At 36.7% G+C, this 18,950-nt stretch overlaps 1 protein-coding gene across 3 annotated transcripts in view; it reads right to left on the bottom strand.

The window, feature by feature from the left end:
* The window catches only part of espn (espin), a gene marked incomplete at its 5' end in the record, with an annotated part of 92,845 nt that overhangs the window by 18,675 nt on the left and 55,220 nt on the right, over window positions 1–18,950 (bottom strand). For 2 of the 3 annotated variants that reach the window (XM_079827623.1, XM_079827625.1), the window contains 3 exons: window positions 730–798; window positions 5,218–5,446; window positions 11,397–11,558. In XM_079827623.1, the coding sequence (XP_079683749.1) occupies window positions 730–798; window positions 5,218–5,446; window positions 11,397–11,558 (460 nt within the window). The remainder of the gene's footprint in view (window positions 1–729; window positions 799–5,217; window positions 5,447–11,396; window positions 11,559–18,950) is intronic. The other variant, XM_079827624.1, reaches the window with a different exon arrangement.

The raw sequence follows: 18,950 nt of genomic DNA, 5'->3' as shown, positions 1-18,950 counted from the left end.
ATAAAAAATCATATTTACTTAACCTGAATTTATTGTACATAATTAATCAGTCCCCCCCCAACCCCAAAATATTAATCTTCATAATCTTTCATCAAAATATAACAACTTGCTCTGAGTCTGAAACAACTTTACTTATCTACTTATCTTGATGTCATCAAGACCTCTGAGTTGTCAACCAATCACCTTGTTTCATTTTGATATGACACACCCACTTTTTACAATCATTTATAATTGACTATCCTGTTTCACTCTTTATTTCAGTAAAATAGGTTGTGAATGCCATTTCATGTTGACTTCATTGTTTCTGTGATAGAGCGTTTTGAGCCACAAAACAACCTCGCCCTCCCCGCACAATTTCATCAATCAATTTAGCTAAAGCTGTATTAACAATCACAGCTGATGTGCCAGAGTCCCTGGAGCATCTGGGAATTCTGTGGGCTGATCGCAACTGGAATCACAGAAAACTCACTCTGGGTGCTGTGGTTTCTTTGGCTATCTGTAGAGACTCGAATGTTTATGGTAATATTGAAAATTATAGTTTTACCTCAGCTTGTGTTCCAGTAGCCAAAAAAACAACACACTTAATGCTCTCAATGAAGGGAAATTAGAAGAATTGAAGTAAAGTATGAGACATATAAATACCAACACACACACACACACACACACACACACACACACACACACACACACACATACACATAATGAGGTTGGGGGGGGGGGGGTACTTACTCTTCCTCTGACGGAGTGTTTCTGGAGCAGGGTTGACAGAGGGAGGCAGAAGCGTAGAGGAAAGATCTCCTTTTTTAGTGCGATTGCGTCATGAGAAGAGAATAATATAGAAAGAAAGCCGGAAGGCAGGAAAGTGTCCATGCAAAACAGACAGCCAGAGAGAGAGAGAGAGAGAGAGAGAGAGAGAGAGAGAGAGAGAGAGACAGATCCCAGCAGACAGGTATTCAGTAAGACAGGTGTGGCGAAGACAGACAGAGGATGATGAGATGACAAATACAGTAAGTAAAAATAGAGATGAAAAATAAAAAACAAACAAAAAACCAAACATAATGAAACACAATATTATTTTGATAACCTGTTTGCCTCTTCACTTAATACAACAAGGTAGTTGTACCTTTTTCATGTTTATTTGAATTCAAATGGCAGAAAACTAATCAATTAATTATGTTCATTGTGATCTATATATGTTCTGAAAATATTTGATTGAAAACATGTATTAAATTCCAAAACCAGTGAAAAATAGAACAGGGCAATTAAACTAGATTTTGTCTAAAATGTTTGCTCCTGTAAAACTTGCCATCAGGCTGTTTGTTTGGTTGCTAGGCATTTGTTATGCGGTTGCTAAGGTGTTCTGGGGTCTTTTAGTATGCACACATTATATTCTATACACATAGAGTATTCTAGGAGGCTGCTAGGGTGCTCTGGTGGCTGCTCAGGTGTTCTGGGTGATCGCTAGAGCATTGCTAGGTGGTTTCGATGGTTTTCTGAATGACTATAGCATGGAATTGCTAATAAGTTGCAAGGGTACCCTGGGTGGTTGCTAGCAAGTAAGCAAGCAAGCAAGCAAGCATTTTACCCATTTTATTATCTGGCAGGTGAAAATTGCACCTCTCTTCATCCAGTTGTATGAATTTATCAAATCTGTGCAGAATGAGTCACTCACTTTGTTTGTTCAAATGTATAAGCAATAATAAGAGTGATACTTTGCTTAGCACACAGCACTAACTGGATCTGTCTTTATCATCCTGCATGGCTGTCATAGATATGATGGAAGAATTAAGAGATTCATTATTTCATGATTGAGTACCTTAAAACCCAAATTCTTTGCAACAGAAGAAGAAAATCCGGTGTCCGGTGTTGGGTTTTCTGTCTGTGTATTCACCGCTTTTGTTTTCTCTTTCACAGGCCACCACAGATGCAAATGGAGAGTGTAATTCCATGGCCAGCGAGTGTGTATAAAGTGCTAAATTTCCCTGACATAACACTGAATTGTACAACACATCACGGATATTGTTCTGTCCTGAAGACATGTCAAGCATCCCTTGGAGGAAGAACAATTAAGTAAATGGTAGAACACTAAACCCGATTTCAAAGTAACAATAGCCCATGCACATTAATTCGTAAATAGACTTTGGAATGAGCAGGCCGCCAGATCTCATGTTAACAGGCTAGAACTTTGTAAGATTTACCTTGTGGCCGTTTCTAAGTCTTCCATCTTGTGCTCTTGGAGAGCACTTGGTGATATTGAGAGTTGGACTGAACATGGACATGTCTACTGATATCCACAACATCTGGTTTAAATAAACGGTTTAGGATTGCAGACTAAACAGCATGAATATTTTAAATTGGATGTTAGATTGGTTGCGCATTCACCCATGGCTGAAGATCCAAGCAAACACAAATACGTAAATTGAGGTTTGACACCTATGCGCTCACACTAGTCATGTTAAATTTCATTTTCTGTTAAAAACAGCTTACAATCTGCCAACAGCATCTGTGACATACTGTTGATTACCACAAATACTTATTTTAATGTTTGGCTTTCATGGATCGGACTTGTTTGTTCAGCACATCCCACAGATCCTCGATTGGATTGAGATCTGGGGAATTTGGAGTCAAGTCAACACCTCAAACTCGTTGTGCACTTCAAACCATTCCTGAACCATTTTTGCTTTGTGTTTGGGCGCATTATCCTGCTGAAAGAGGCCACAGCCACAAGGGAATACCGTTTCCATGAAAGGGTGTACATGGTCTGCAACAAAGCTTAGGTAGGTGGTACGTGTCAAAGTAACATCCACATGGATGGCAGGACACATTGCCCAAAGCATCACACTGCTTCCGCCAGCTTGCCTTCTTCCAATAGTGCATCCTGGTGCCATGTGTACCCCAGATAAGCGAAGCACCCAGCCATCCACGTGATGTTAAAGAAAACCAGATTCATCAGACCAGGACACCTTCTTCCACACCTTTTGACCACACGGGTCAGAATTTGTTCCCTTTGTGCATCAATGAGCCTTGGCCGCCCATGACCCTGTCGCCGATTCACCACTGTTCCTTCCTTGGACCACTTTTGATAGATACTGACCACTGCAGACCGGGAACACCCCACAAGAGCTGCCGTTTTGGAGATTTGACCCAGTCATCTGGGCTTCACAATTTGGCCCTCGTCAAACTCAAATCCTTCTAACACATCAACTTTGAGGACAAAATGTTCACTTGCTGCCTAATATATCCCACCCACTAACAGATGCCATGATGAAGAGATAACCAGTGTTATTTACTTCACTTGTCTGATCTAAAGGGTTTGGATGAATTACTTTGTCTAAAGTACTTAAAATCAATGTACTGTAGATATTTGCCCTGCTGCACTTTCACAGGAAATTTCTCAAATCACCAACTGTATGTTCCGATTGACAGGGTCCCTACGTAGTGTTCATTGTTTCCTATTCCCTGAGCATAGGATATCAGTAGAAATTCACCTAACTTAAAAAAATATGTTCATTCGGAACACTCTACAACATCATCACACAGACAAAACTTGAGTCATGCATATTGAGAGAGTTTGAGATATATAAAAATATACAAAACTATTTACTGTGGTAATCGACATCATGCAAAAGATGCTGCCAATAGCCCTATACTTGTTTCTAGCCAGAAATATTCATTTAAGATTAAAAGTACATTCTGGTTTTCGCACAATACTTGAAGGCCATCCTGGGAGTCTTGTTCCTGAGTCTACTGTTTTAGATCTTCAGCTGTTTCTAGACATTTTTTGCATTAATTTGCACACTTTTGAGGGCTTTTGAAGGCTTACATGCATGAAAATTAAACAGTGGTGACCGTACTTGTAAATAACAAGTTTCGAAACACAAAAGTATAATGTATTAACTCATTGTGTACAATCTGTCAATGCTGTGGCATAGCATGGATGTGTTTGTCATCAATTTCTGACACTAATACTCTACCCTCTAGGGACAGGAGAAGATTAAAGGGGTCAAACTACAAACAAAGGGTCAAGTGAGTGAAAGGGTCAAACGCATAACCCCTAAGTAAGCATTGCTACTTTTTTTTCACAGGCAAAGAGGTCATCCAAATATAACTTAAGGCCTTTACATACAAGTCTTAAGGGGTGTTTGCATTGTCAATCGTTAAATTCATAAAGTAGATAGAGAAATTTCACTGCTGTTAGGCTAGTAGGTGTTCCCTCTCCATCACTGTATCCAGCTGTATCAGGCGACAAATCACTGTCTACACTCCCATTAGTAGTGACTGCATTGCATTGATGCTCAATATGCAACTTCATTTGCATAAATCTGAGCCGTGGTCAACTGTGTTGCATTGTCAATGGTAGCTGTCATTCATATTGCCTCAATTCGCTAACTGAAAATAAATGGGTTTCAATCACTTCGTCATTGCACATTGCTGTTAGTATGAACGCCCTTTAAAGGTACCATAACTAAAACAGCTGGGTAAATTGTAAAGCCTGTGACACACCAAACCGACATCAAAGAACCAGTGGCAGCGAAAGCTGACTGTGTTGTCGTATCACATTGCCTGCACAAAAAAGTTGAGATTAAATATATCGCAAAGACTACTAGTACGTGTGTTCTGTGCTTGTGTGAGAGGAACTCTCTATACAGGCAGTATAGCATATAGTACATATATAGTACAGTCTATCTTTGTCATTGAAAAAGAGAAACCAGAATTAGGACTGTGGATATACAAACCATAAAAAAGCAGAACTTGCTTAAAATTTTGAATATATGTTGATGAGTTGGTTTTACTATCTTTATTCAATGCTGTTATGAAAATATTTGCATATTGAAATGCTCAGATAAGTGAAGATGTCAAATTAAAAGAGCCGTCTGTGTGTACAGTCTTAGCATCACATTTTCCTTGCTTGCTTGCTCTCGTGCACTGGTTCACTAAGTTGAACAGCCAATCAGAGCGGACCCTTTCACCGACTTTGGCTTGGTGTGTTATGGCCTTAAGGACTGTTTAATTCAAAGGCACTGAAAACAGAGTGTAACCAGAATGACTGGCTTGTGTTGTGCTTTCACATTGACAGTATATTGTTACTTGGTGTGAAATATACAATAAAAAATTAGTGATGTTAATGCATGACCCCTTTAAACCCTTCATATCACCATTCATTTCCTAGATAGATAAAAGACTGGGAAGTTCTGGATGAGTGGTGTCAGTACTCACTGCCTGAGGAGGAAGACATGCGACGCTGGGGAGGGGCTGGTCTGGTGGTGGGTGGTGGGGGAGGAGGGGGCAGATCCGATGGAAGAGGTGGAGGAGGAGGTGGAGTCGGTATGAAGTTGCTGGTGGGTGGGGGAGGTGGAGGAGGAGGAAGGGGTAGATCGTCTGTGGTTCCTGTCCCGTTCTCAGGAGCAGGGGATGTGTCCGTAGCATCCTCCAACAGTGCAGAACCCTGTAGAGAGAACAGGTAAGCGTAGAGCACTCACACTGAGTTTTTTCTTTCTTTTTAAAAGCCTAAATTTCTGTTCTGAAGAAAGAAAGTCATATATATCAGGGATGTCATGAGTGTGAGTAAATGATTAGAGAGTTTTCATTTTAGGTGAACTATACCTTTAATAAACAGAGACCACGGTCATTAAGTAAGGTACGTGTCCAACTGTTTTCCTGAAAAGTGTAAACACTGTGCAAAAAGCACTGGTTTCAGTTTGTGGCATGAATGTCTGTTTGTCCAATCAATGGCTGATTGGTCAAAATGTTTGAGACATTTGTTAAAAAAGTGCATTGCTTTTCGTATTTTGGTGACACAAGTAGCATAAAAACTTTGTCATCTATGTTCAAACTGTTTAATTTCTTAATACTATAAAGCCTACTGTATCAAATTTAACACGTACATTTCTAAAACCTCTACATTATCAACATGATCAATGCCTTCTGGCCTCTAATTGATATTGTTTTAATAAATAAAAGTAAAATGTTAATATAATTCTAAAAATGTCCTCTTCAGGTCGTGATACACATATGTTTTTGCAGTAAAATCTTTAAAGATTTGTAGATAATTGTAGATAATAAAAGAATAATTTTTACATTCTTGGGAATATTTCAATATGAACACTTGCTGGACTGAAGTAATTTAGGTTTACTAGATTACAGTAGTCTGCTGTCAATCTCATTGATTTACATTGCAAGCCATCAGAATTACTTTTTGGCCATATAAATAGCATCAAATTGCATATTTCTGCTCAGTTTGGTCCTTTGAATAAAACTGAGATTTATTTCCCTCCATATTCTCCTACTTTATATCATACTATATGAGCCATAAAAGAATAATGTATGTATGATATTTAAAAAAACAAAAACATGAAAACATTTTTAAAATTTTGTCTAAATATTTATATGACTATTATTTCATATGTCAGGCTTTACCGTTCAATTTAAAAATAAAATATTATTTATTTGGACAATAAAATGATCATAGACCAAATAAATTAACAAATATACTTGTCAAAACCACTTAATCTGACCAACATACCTCCTACAGCGCCCCATCGTATGCATTACAGATGGTGATGAATACACAATTAGATCTAATTGAGTGGTTTGCTGGAATGACAGGACATCTGCTAAGCTAAGAATGGCAATCCTTCACCCTCAGAATCTCCAGAGACAGCCCACCCCGAACGACTGACACCAGGTAAACAAGTCCTGACCTTTCACCCCACGCACCCCCACCTCCTGGACGCGTGCCACGCACGTGCCAGTTATCCTCTCCCCTCCTCCTCCTCATCACTATCTCCAACATATGGTGCGTTTCATGTCCGATGCATGTCCGTGTTAATGGGACATTACCCAAAGGGACATGTGGAGTACCATCTGGTTCAATCAAGTGGCCAGACGCCCCACTGGGCATCTAATTGGCTCAATGAAGATTAGATACAATAGCAGAGAGGGGCCATATGAAATGCTGATATCTTGCACACTATTCTCTCTCTAGAACACATTATGCATGTTCTCCCCAGAGGAAAATGTTATTGCTCAAGAGAATAATGAAGTTCCTCTTAATTTAAGTAACAGCTTTGTCTCAAATGTGTTCTTAAATTCCTTAGTATTAAAAAAAATTGATGCAAATGAGACAATTGTTGACAGAAATTAAGACTCAGATATTTAAAATCAAATTTTTTAACATTGTTTATATGTCTCTGTGGTGTTTTAATATGCTTTAAGACATGCTATGTGCAAAGTCATAAGTCAACACCATTGCTGGGTATTTTCTCCTCAAAACTGCAGTGAACCAAAGACAGTCTCAAAAAACGCAGTTTGAAATCGCTGGTGTTTCTGACGTCACAAACTACCTTGTAACCAATCATGGGCGTGTGGGCTGTAGCATATCATTTACTATGCTCTGAAGCTGGGGAGTCTCAAGAGAAGCCAGTTTATCCCGGTATATTTTTCTGTTGATATGAAAAACCATGTATTTAGCAATATAGCGGGTTGATTATGTACAGTATATGATGTATATTATGATGTTATGATGAACTATATGCCTTTCTCCACTGACGTTCTATGATGTTCAATCAGTTCTAAGGAGACTGACTGATACTGAAGGCAGACTGAGAAGGCAAACGGGAACATGGTTTGTGTAACACTGGCAACACATTATTAGCTGTTTAATAAAGAAGTCAATAAAAACGCTAATCATATTATTTACCGTTATGTGTCCGACGTTGTAAAGAGTAATACCATTGTGCAGCGTTTACTAAAGTAAAGTTGACCCAACCGAGTGGATCTCTGAGCTGGTGTGAGTGAGTTGAGGCTGGGATAATTTCCATATTCATGAATCTGTGTATACTACATAAAGCAAGGGTGTAGAGTTACATTCAAGCTATTTAAAGACGTTTAACCCTTAAATGCATACTTCGGGTCTTTAGTGACCCAAGACGTCATTCACTACCCTCCTCCTCATTCATTTTTTAAAGTTAGACACCAACCTTCTTTGTATTTCTTAATCAATCCATTTCAAACAATATAACAAGAAAAAAATTATACAATTATAATTGAATGCCTGTTTTTCCACTAGTTTTTTGTCAAAATTGTAAAGGGTCGCTAATGACCCGAGGTTTGTACGATTGTACTTTTTTTTTTCTGCACAGTAATAAATGAATCTATAATGACGAATTAAGTGCAATTCACCTTTATTCCACAAGATGGCAATGTCTGATACACAATGATGAAGTGACGTTTCACTCATACTTACCTCAAACAGAAAACAAAACAATAATTTTCAAAACTTGAAATGGCTCCGCATTTACTGTAGACCAAGAACTGAACACATTCAAATATTACTGTCACTGTCACTTGATAATAGATCTGGTGAAGGAAGCTGTCAGTGATCAAAATATTTATTTTCAAGACGTTGAAAATGAGTTTTGAGAATATGCGTGAGATGGCGAATATGATCCAGATGCAGAATGTACTGGGAAATGAGTTCTGATGAGGGCAGTGGTGATGGTATAAAACATCTGCTCAAACTGAACCCTTCCAAGCTCCAACGGGTAACGAAATATGTTTTATTTTATTCTTCTGTAATAGTTGCTCGAATATCAGCAGTTTTTTATATTATCACGACAGGTATAGTGTTAGATATAGATCCGGGTTGCTAAAGACCCGAGTATGTAAGAATGTTTGGTGAAACAGTCATGCATTTAAGGGTTAAATATGTCATTTTGGTAATCAAAGATGCTTTAAGTGATACAATTATTGACTACAGGGGGACTTTAAAAATCTGTTTCTCCTAAAATTCCTTAGGATTAATTCGAATAAACAGAAATGGCAAATTTTTGGGTAAAACTGTATTTTGATAGTCCATATTAGACATTTTACTAACTATAAGTAATAGATTAGAGTCATTAGAGTATTAGTAGATTCTCTGTCTAATATTATTTTGATGGTCCATCCAACAGACATTCTACTGACTATAAGTAACTTTGCAAGTACATGTCAACTTATTCTACTAACCCTAACCATAACCATAACCTAACAGTCTACTAATAATCTAAGCGTTAGTTGACATGAAGCTACAAATTAATGAGAGTTATTTGGCATGTAGTTGCAAAGTAGAATTCACTTAATATTTAATAGTATTGATTAGACTGCACTGACACTATGAGAACTGAACTGATCTGTACGACGACATCACTGTTTTTCTACAGAACTGCTTTATATATGAATTTAACTAATTTAATAATTGATGATCTTTACAACGGAACTGAATCAACTGACTTAGGCTGAACAATGGCACTATTTTCTCTTAGAGCTGCTGTACAGCTGAAATTAACTGTTTGCATAATTTAATATATCCTGTTATCACTGTAAAGTTGCTTTTTAAACAATCTGTATTGTATAAAGCACTATATAAATAAAGGAAAACGTTGACATGTCTAAAGTAGAATGTCTTAAGTGGACTATTGAAATAAAATGTAACCCATATTTGACATTATTTACCCTCATATACAAACCAGGGCTGTGTTTCTCAAAAGTATCATAAGTTGAAGTAGTCCCTGGTGACAATGGTTTCTACAATCTACTTAAACTTATGATCCTAGCTGCTTTTCGAATAATAAAAGTGGTTTGGAGCTCCTTTTGCGTTCCATGGAAGAAAGTAATACAGGTTTGATACAATGCATTTTGTTGATCCTGGAACAACATTCCTGTCCAAAAACAAAGTCCGAATCCCTACCCCTAACCCTAACCCTAACCCTAACCCTAACCCTACCCATAACCTATCCCTGAAATCAGAGGGAAATGACAGATGAATAAGAATGGTGGAGAAGCCCCTAATCCTTTTTGTAAGCCGAAACTTGACATTAACTGTAAACCTATGCCTCTGATCAGATTGGTTGGTGTTGTTCCAGGTGCATGTTCTTCTTGGTGAAATCACATTGGGGGACACTTCAATTTTCAACTAAACATTAAATTAAATTTTCAACCAAATTACTGATCTGCCCGCATTGTCACTATATGATAATTGAAATGAGCTGGATGACATCACCGTTTTCTCCAGAGCAGCTGTACAGCCGAATCAAATTCTATTGCATTATTTTCCTGTTTAACACTGTGAAGCTGCTGTACAGCACTGTGATCTGTGATCAGCACTGTAAAAAGTGCTATATAAATAAAGGTGATTTGACTTGACCATGAAGGTTGATGCATTATCGCAGATTTTTTGGGTAAAACACTTTTATAAAAAAAAAAAAGAAAAGAAAAGGAAAATAATTTTTTTACTCCATTCACTTGCAATGTTTTACTAAGACAAACAGCTGCTATATATAAAAATATATATATTTTGTACATTTTCTTTCCCATGAGTCATCCTTCATTTATAATAAAATATGTGCTAGTAAATGGAGAGTTCAGGGGGCAAACACAATACTTCTAGGCCCCAGCCGTCAGACTTACATAACACAACAAAGAAAAGACAGTACTGTTTACCCAGTAGCCAATATGTTTAGAATAAATGTTGAATTGCAATGCTAGCTCTGGGATGCCACACCTTGGATTTGTGTTGCAATGTGTCAAATGATGGAGTGAAGCCAGCTTGATTTAGTTTGGACCGCTGACTGCCCAGGAAACAAATGCTTTGTGTTTTGACAACCATATTGGTTGTGGTTTGATGTTGCATGATGTAAGCTATTGTTTCCTGCTATCGGTGCATTTATCATTCAGTTCTTAGTGTGAGCATTTTAGTGTAGAAAGGCATAATGACAGTGTGTTTGTGCTTTGCAATGTTTAGGATATTATTAAAAACTATGAAATACAAGCATATAAAGCTTTTTACATTATAAAAGAAAACTGCATGATCAACATAACTTTAAAATGTAGAATTGTATTTGGATTATTTAGCAAAATTGAACCAAAAAGCATTTTGAAAAAAAAAAAGAAATTGCCAGGTTTCTAATGGTACAGAAATATGTTTGTCTCACGTTGGTGAAACATGTCTATAGTTAATGTAACCACACATGTGGACACCTGTGTGAGCTTGAAGTGAATTCTGTACATCCGATAAAAATTAATTAATTTGTCAGAAGATCACGCACTGAACTGTCCACTCCCATTGCCGCTTTTATGGAATTGTGATTTCACACTAATTGGCCCTGTTTAGTAAATCTGGCCCTAAGTGTCCAAATACTCTTTGGGGGCCTCTGTATACCTGAGATCACTAAAATACTAAACGCTTGCCTAAGTATAACCTTTAACCACTTTTTTATTCTGTAGCATTGTTAGTCTTACAGATATTATTTGACGTCCAAGCCCTAAGTCCAGACTTAAGATGTAAGCATACATCTGATAACCCTTCTTACTTTTGCTAAAATTGGAAATATATGAACATGAGTATGTCATTGCTTTACCTCCTCGTTGGGTGCCATGGCTCTGTTGGGGTACTGGTCCGTGGTATCACTACCCAGGGTTTTGTAGTAATCCCCAGTGCTGGGCTGCTTGCTGAAGCTACGAGACTTTCGATTAGAGTCGACTCTTCGAAGTCTTTCGTGGCTCTCGCCAGGATTCAACTGCTGTAGAAATGAACAACACATGTTCAGAGATGGAAACAAAAAAAATGGAGAATTTTAACAATCAGTCATTGAAAGAAATACTGAAAAAAATTCCATATGAATCAAGTAATTTAGTCCACATTTTCTGAAGAGACTTGAACACTTTTATATGATGAACATTGAATTAAGGCTGTTATTCAAATATAAAGATTGATCAGCCAACATAAACAGACGCTCAAACATACTTAAATGATGAGTAAGAACAAACCTCATTGGTTCTTTCTGAAGCTCAAACGTGCTGCGTAACATGATCAAGAACCTCATTGGTTCTTGCAAAAGCTCAAGCGTGCTGCGTAACACGAGAATTAACCTAATTGGTCCTCGCACGTCAAGCAAACATGCTTGAGCTTCGGTTTACCACAACTAATTTTTCACAACTGATGAACCTTATATGTGAATAAAAGCCTATATATTCAATCTGTTCATCATATAAAGCGATTGTGTCTCTTCAGAAAATTTGGACTAAACCGCTTGACTGATATGGATTGGAACTTTTTGAAGCAACAAAGAGGTAGTTGTGTGGACTTTCAATGTAGGGACAGATATTTCTAAGATTTTATAAAACTGTTATATAAGCACAATAATCTTTGACCCATCCTTGACCTAATCACAGACTCTACCCTTCAGCACGATAGTAACCCCTAAAACTCCAACATAACAAAAACAACTTTAAATCCTGACACAACAGAACATTAATACACACACACCTTCGCCTATATTTTCAACTAAATATCCAAATAAATTACTAAACTAAATTAAATACATCAACAAAATTACTGATCTGCCCACATTGTCACTGTATGATAATTTAAATGAGCTGATGACATCACTGTTTTCTCCTGAGCGGCTGTACAGCCAAATCAAATTATGTTGCATTATTTTCCTGTTTAACACTGTGAAGCTGCTTTGAAACAATCTGTATTGTAAAAAGCGCTATATAAATCAAGTTGACTTGACTTATATTATTCATGTGCAAACAGTTTTTTTTGTAGCACTCAATTTTTGAAACATTTACTCCCCTTATACAGTGTACATTTTTTAAATTGTATATTTTAGGTAACGGGTCAACATTTTTATAAATTTTTAAACTGATTTAATTTAAGTTTAGGTATAGGGTAGAAATAAGGGATGTTGAATATGGTCATGCAGAATAAGGCTATATATGCTAGTAATATGCATGCTAATAAGCAACTAATTAATAGTGATAATTGGACCCTAAACTAAAGTGTTACCAAATATTGTTTAAATTAGTTTTAGAAGAAGTCGAATAAGTATAGCAGAAAATATAGCATGTCACTGTAGAGGCAGCTGTCACTTTTTGAAATGACATGTCACCTTATTTGAATGCTGACTTCCCGCCCCCACACACACACGCCATGAAAAGGTGGTTATATTAACATTGTGTGTGACAGACTTTTTAGTATGAAGTGGGACATTTCTCATATCATTTGGCAAACAAGATTTTGACAATTCTCCTTCCCACTGTTGATAGCACTGCTTTAAAATGCCACAAACCAATGACATCCGTTGTTTTTACACAATTCTAAGTAATCTGAAACAGACTATTAATTGAATTTTCATCCCATATTAAAGTTGCTCCACATTAGAAAAACCTGACAAATTAAGCCACATAATTCCTCTTGAGTTAATGTGGCAAAGCCGCATGTGACTCCAGCTGATTTAAAACAAAACAAAAAGACTTTTCATGGCACAAAAGCTGAACTTTAACATGGATTTCTAAGCCTCACCGTCTTAGCAGAAGGCAAACAACACAGCAGGCTAAAAGAGAGACTGTCTGACCCCTTGTATGCTGTTTCAGTATCAATGCACTGAACGGTTTCACTTTCTGCACCTGTCACTCACTTGTATATGATAGTGAATCTTCATCACTGATCTAAAACCAGTTTAATCACCTCCCTTTGGTTGAACATCACAAGAGAACAGAAATGACATTATAGCAATCTCGGACATGGTTTCAAGAGTTTCTAGAAAATTTCCAACACAAAAAAGGCAATGCTTTGTTTTCTCTAAAGATTTCCCTAATGCAAAGTCCTTACATTTGCATAGTAATCAACCTTATGCAATGCAATTCTAAAAACAAATAATGTCATAGAATAGCTAAAGTAAAGCACCAAATGTGAGATATTAATCAGTTGTTTGATGTTATATTGTCATTTAAAACATTAAAGGTACCTTTCATAAAATAATAATAATACAAAAAATCTATTTTGGGTCAGAATTAAAGGAATACAGCATGATCTCTGCCTGAAAGCATATGCACACATCTATGACAATACATTTGAATTCTGTCATCTGTGGGTTTTTATTTCTCACACCGGCTCTGCGGGTGGTATTATCCATTCATATTCTTCCAGCATCCAATTTGCATCGTTTTCTAAAGCACTGTCCTTCCTGCAGAGTTACTCCCAGTGTAACTCGAGTCATCCTATGCAGATGGTTTGATTATCATACCTCAGGGAAATCGCTGCTTGAAAGGCTAGCTGACCTCTATACAATGTGGACGGACCTGAGCCTATTTAAAACCTGCTGAATTTTTCATCACCAGTCACCAATACTTATTCTTCAGGCTTTTGCAACACACAGGGACTCTGATCTAAAGAGTGTGCAGTAAGGTTAGATAAAGCTAAATTGAGTCAAGAAAATGAATGCAGTGCAGTTGAACGTATATTTGATTCTGCATTCAATGCATTTTAAAGGTTCTCCAGGTTATCACAGGTTACTAACCAACCAACCAGAGGTTACATGATCTTATAATAACTAAACATTAGTAATAAAAGAAAGGCATTCCTGCAAAACTGACAAAAACACCTATTGCAGCTGCAAAGACACTTACATAATTAGCCTACACACAAAGCTTTCTTAGTATTTACAAGTAAACCAAACCAACACAGTTTTAACTCTTGCCACCATCATTATTTAAATAACACTGAATTTCAGTCTTACCCTTTCCGACTGCCCTTATTTTTGCTGTCACCTTACGCAAAGGTTTAAACTGAGAGCCGGTAGATGCACAGGTGACACAGGATCTCCATTCTGCTGTGAGTCATTCTACCTGACACACGACTTGCCTTTCCCCGCCCCTTTCAACAATCACATCCCAGAGCGATGACTTCACTGCTCACCTGTTAACCAACCACAGGTCACAGCGCTCATGGTCTCTTATGCAAACCATTGTGACAGTGGCTAAGCATGGCCGTTCCGACTCGACTTTCTCACCGGTCGAAGGATTGCATTATGCACACCGGCCACTAAAGAGAATCTGATTACAAATAAAAGTGGAGATCTTTCTCAAAGGCAGCTGATTTCCGGAAATAACAAGTGGCAGTGGGTGATAAGAGTGAAGCAGAACAGAGTGAATTAGAAATAGAACATAATGTGGCCCTTTTGTTAAAGTGTATAAGAATGTTGAATCAAATGCCGATCTTGCATTAAAAATAAGCCTAAAAGTGAACTCAGGTGAACTTATGTAACATTCTAGTTGAGCGAATCATATCCTAATATGGGCCTGAGTTACTAAATGGTGTGGTATTCAAATTTATTAGAGCTCCATAAACAAACTAACCTTAAGTGAGTTGAACTAGACTAAACACAACCCAGAACTGTGTCAGTATGTGGTTGCTATGCATACTTGTGTTAACATGGTATACAAGAGGATGTTTTTTTTTCTTCCAATGTTTTCCCCTCCAAACCACAATAAATGTTTGTGTGAGAATAAGTGGAAATAAACAGTATGTATTATATTTCTCTTTGCAAACTGTATATGAGTATTAAACACATCTGCATGTAACATGAGCATTACAAATCTGTATATCTGAATGTTAAATCTCTCTCCATATCTATGAGCTTTATACCTCAAGTGTTAGGTAGAAGAAATAACATTTAAACGAATTAGTCAAATTCTGATATTTCTGAGCATAATGTTAATTAATAAAGGCATAGATCATTTGATGAGATTTTCAAATTGAAATCTTTTAAATGCAGAATTGTTTTACATTGTAGATGCTAAGGTCTCCCTTTGCTCTTCATTAAATCCCATTGCTGTCTAGGAGAAACAACTGAGATAAAGAAAACTTGTGATTTCTCTTTTTTTAAACGGATTCAATCCTGAAAGGTTCCATCTCCTGAAGAGGAAGTACATGTAATCTGTTAAGTAAGTGTTTGATTGGCAGCTTTAAATCCCGCCTACCGATCACCCCCACCCAACAGCATTACAGCTGCGCTGTAGCCTAAAGTCTTTGACCATAAAAGGCAAAGCAGACTGCATATGATTTGAGACGAAGGGTTTTAGAGGATTTCTTCGTCTTATTAAAGTATTTATTTTCATTAGAAGGAGACTACATTTTTGCTCTGTGAAGTTCATTATGTACTGAATTAGTCATGATTTGGTCATGAAACATTTTTTATGTAATGTATTTACACAATGCATAAAATATTTTCCAGTCTATGGGACCTTTTGAGTCAAATATTTAAGAAATGTGAATTACTTGAAACAACATAAAACCCCCATGTTAGACGTTATATATATATATACAACCTTAAAAAAATTATATCCCTGTCACGGTTAGGTTCTGTTTTGAGTTTGTTCGGTCTTGTTTAGAGTTTGTTCGTTTTCAGTCACGTGTTCCTTTGTTCAGTTTCCCACCACTCTATCAGTTGTCATGGTAATTCCTTTGATCTTCATAGGTGTTCATCATTATTTCCCTCATTTGCTTGGTATTTAAGTTGCAGTCTTTTCAATGTTCATTTGTCCGTTCACTTTAATGCTTTGATTGTGTTTCTTCATCTTTATTATTTGAATTTACCTTCTGAGTGTGTTATTAAAGACTTCAAATCAAATTTTCATTTTCATCGCCTGTTTGCTGAAACCAAGTGTGACAATTCCATAATCATTATTATGTTACATTACATAATTATATTATTTATATTATGCGTTACTAATGCCAATTATTAAGACAGTATAGTTGAAATAACTTAAAAATCTGAATGCATAACGTTGCCTTGAAGTTTTTAACTTTTTAACAGTTATTTTTTAACAGTGAATATAATCTCATAGAACAATATAATTTCAAGGCATTTCAGAGGGTTTAATGGCAGAAATACAGGTTTTATTTTTGTTATCAATTCTTCGACACAAATTTTTTTATTTGACCTGTCTAAATCATCATGAAAGGAATAATATTGGATAAAACTGTAGACTGACAACATTAGTAAGTGATTCTTATAAACTAGTTGCAAATGATTTTAAGATGTACAGTAAGTGCATTACTGTAAACACCACCTTTTTTTACATGTATCAAAATTTGAGGGATATATTTTCAGCATCTGTGCTCCTAAAAAGTGCAGGAAGTTGTGAAGGTTGCCAAATCCCTAGGATACACTAAACATCCAGGGACACATTTTCTTCTAGAGACTCATCACCGGCTCTGCTCTATGGTTCAGTGGAAGAGATACTGTCTGAGAGGAGAGACAGGGGTCAGGCAGAGGGTCATTCTGGGGGGCAGAAGCCATAGACAGGGTCTAGCTGAAGGTTTCATATATGCTTGGTAAAGTAATAATAGATGCAACTGCAGCGTTGGGGAAAGTTACTTTTTCAAAAGTAATGGATTACAATATTGTGTTAGTCCTTAAAAAGTACAAATTGTACTACTTTGTTACTTTTTATGGAAAGTATGCATTATGTTACTGGGTTGAGCTTGCTTGTTTGCTTTTTTAATAACAAAAATAAAAACAAAAGTTCTATTCTGGCAAATGTTTAGGCCCTTTCACACCGAAAGTGAAATGAATAAGCCTCATGATGAAGGAAATTAAAAGGTTACACCTATACAGTACAGGGCACAGCTCAAGCAAACCTTTCAGCTGTGCTGCCATTCTGGATTGCTGAAGAATAGGACACAATAGAAGAAAGTTTGACACTCTTACTTGAATATCTGTTTCTGTATCTGAATCTGTTTTTGTGCAAGTGAGATGAGTAATGCTCACATTTAGTCTAAAACTAACCATCATAACATCATGTTTACACAGTGCATACAAAGCCTCTGCACTTACTCCTGATTTCTCTCAACATGAGGACTGTCAGTCAATAAATAGGAAAACATAGTAACTTGCCGTATTTGAAAAAGGTAATGATATATAGATATTTTGTTGTAAATTTAAAAGTAATGTGTTAAACAATCAGAAAAAAGTAATCTGATTACGTCCCTTATGCTACTTGTAATGTATTACCCCATTACACTGGATGTCACAACTTTACCTGCACTATGTAAATTCCTCAATTTGGAAAGCTACATTTATGATAATGTAAAGTGAAATGTGTGGTGAAGTTACATTCAGACATTTTAAGTGTTCTGAATTTTTTTGGGGCCTCTGAATATATATATTTATTGCATACTATGTGAAGTGTTAAGTTATGATGTTTTTTCCATCAGTTAGTCCACCATAAGGTACAATGGTACAAGGTTTGATGGGAAGATCCAAGCTATTACTTCAAATGCTTTGCAAACAGACAACAAGTGCATTATCTGCTCTTCATATTCCAAAGATGCCATTAGTACAGTTGAATTCCCTGTAATGATCTGAGAATTTGTGTTGGGATGTGCTGGCATATCTGACAGTTTAATTAGTTAAATTAATGTCAAGTCTGTCATGCAATGCATCAATAGAGCATTTGGAATTGTCCGCTTGGCTAATGGAAGGCCTCATTAACGGGAACACAAAAGTAGCATTGTGTTTTTGTATACGAGTGTTTGAGTCCATATCGTGTGTGTGCACCTGCTCTGGGCTTTGCCGCATTGTGTTGATTAGTGTACAGAGTCTTTTTTTTGTTTTTGTTTTTTTTGGACAGATTGAAGTTTGTTGGCCAGACAACAGAAGATGCACTGCTGGTCTGATTATCCAGCTTTCTAATGGCCGCTGTGCAGCACTGTGTGTTAAACCGCACTTGATTAAGTTCATGAAGATTAATTAGACCATATTGTGTTGCTTTACTGTCAAAGTTAACTGAGGTGTTATCTTACACCTACATATGTATTCCATGCCAATTAAAAAGGGATGAGATGATGGTAAGTGTGTGTTAATTAGATGTAAAATCCACAGGGAGTGCTTTACTATTATGGGCATATACGGAGAATGACTAAAGCTCTATGGAATATTTTGTCACACAGGACTTAGATGGGATGCAACTAACTCGGCAAACTGGTCTTTGTAATTAACTGAGCCGTATAATTATATCATATTGCTTGAATGCACTTATTTTTTTACATTTTAAGATGTTAAATCATTAACATCATAATAGGTTCTACAACCTAGTGAGCTGAATAGGCCTCAACAAACAAC

Source organism: Gobio gobio, assembly GCF_949357685.1.
Source record: "Gobio gobio genome assembly, chromosome: 10".
NCBI classification, from domain to species: Eukaryota; Metazoa; Chordata; class Actinopteri; order Cypriniformes; family Gobionidae; genus Gobio; species Gobio gobio.
Note: the sequence above shows the minus strand (reverse complement) of the source record. Positions and strands in the feature narration are given on the sequence as shown.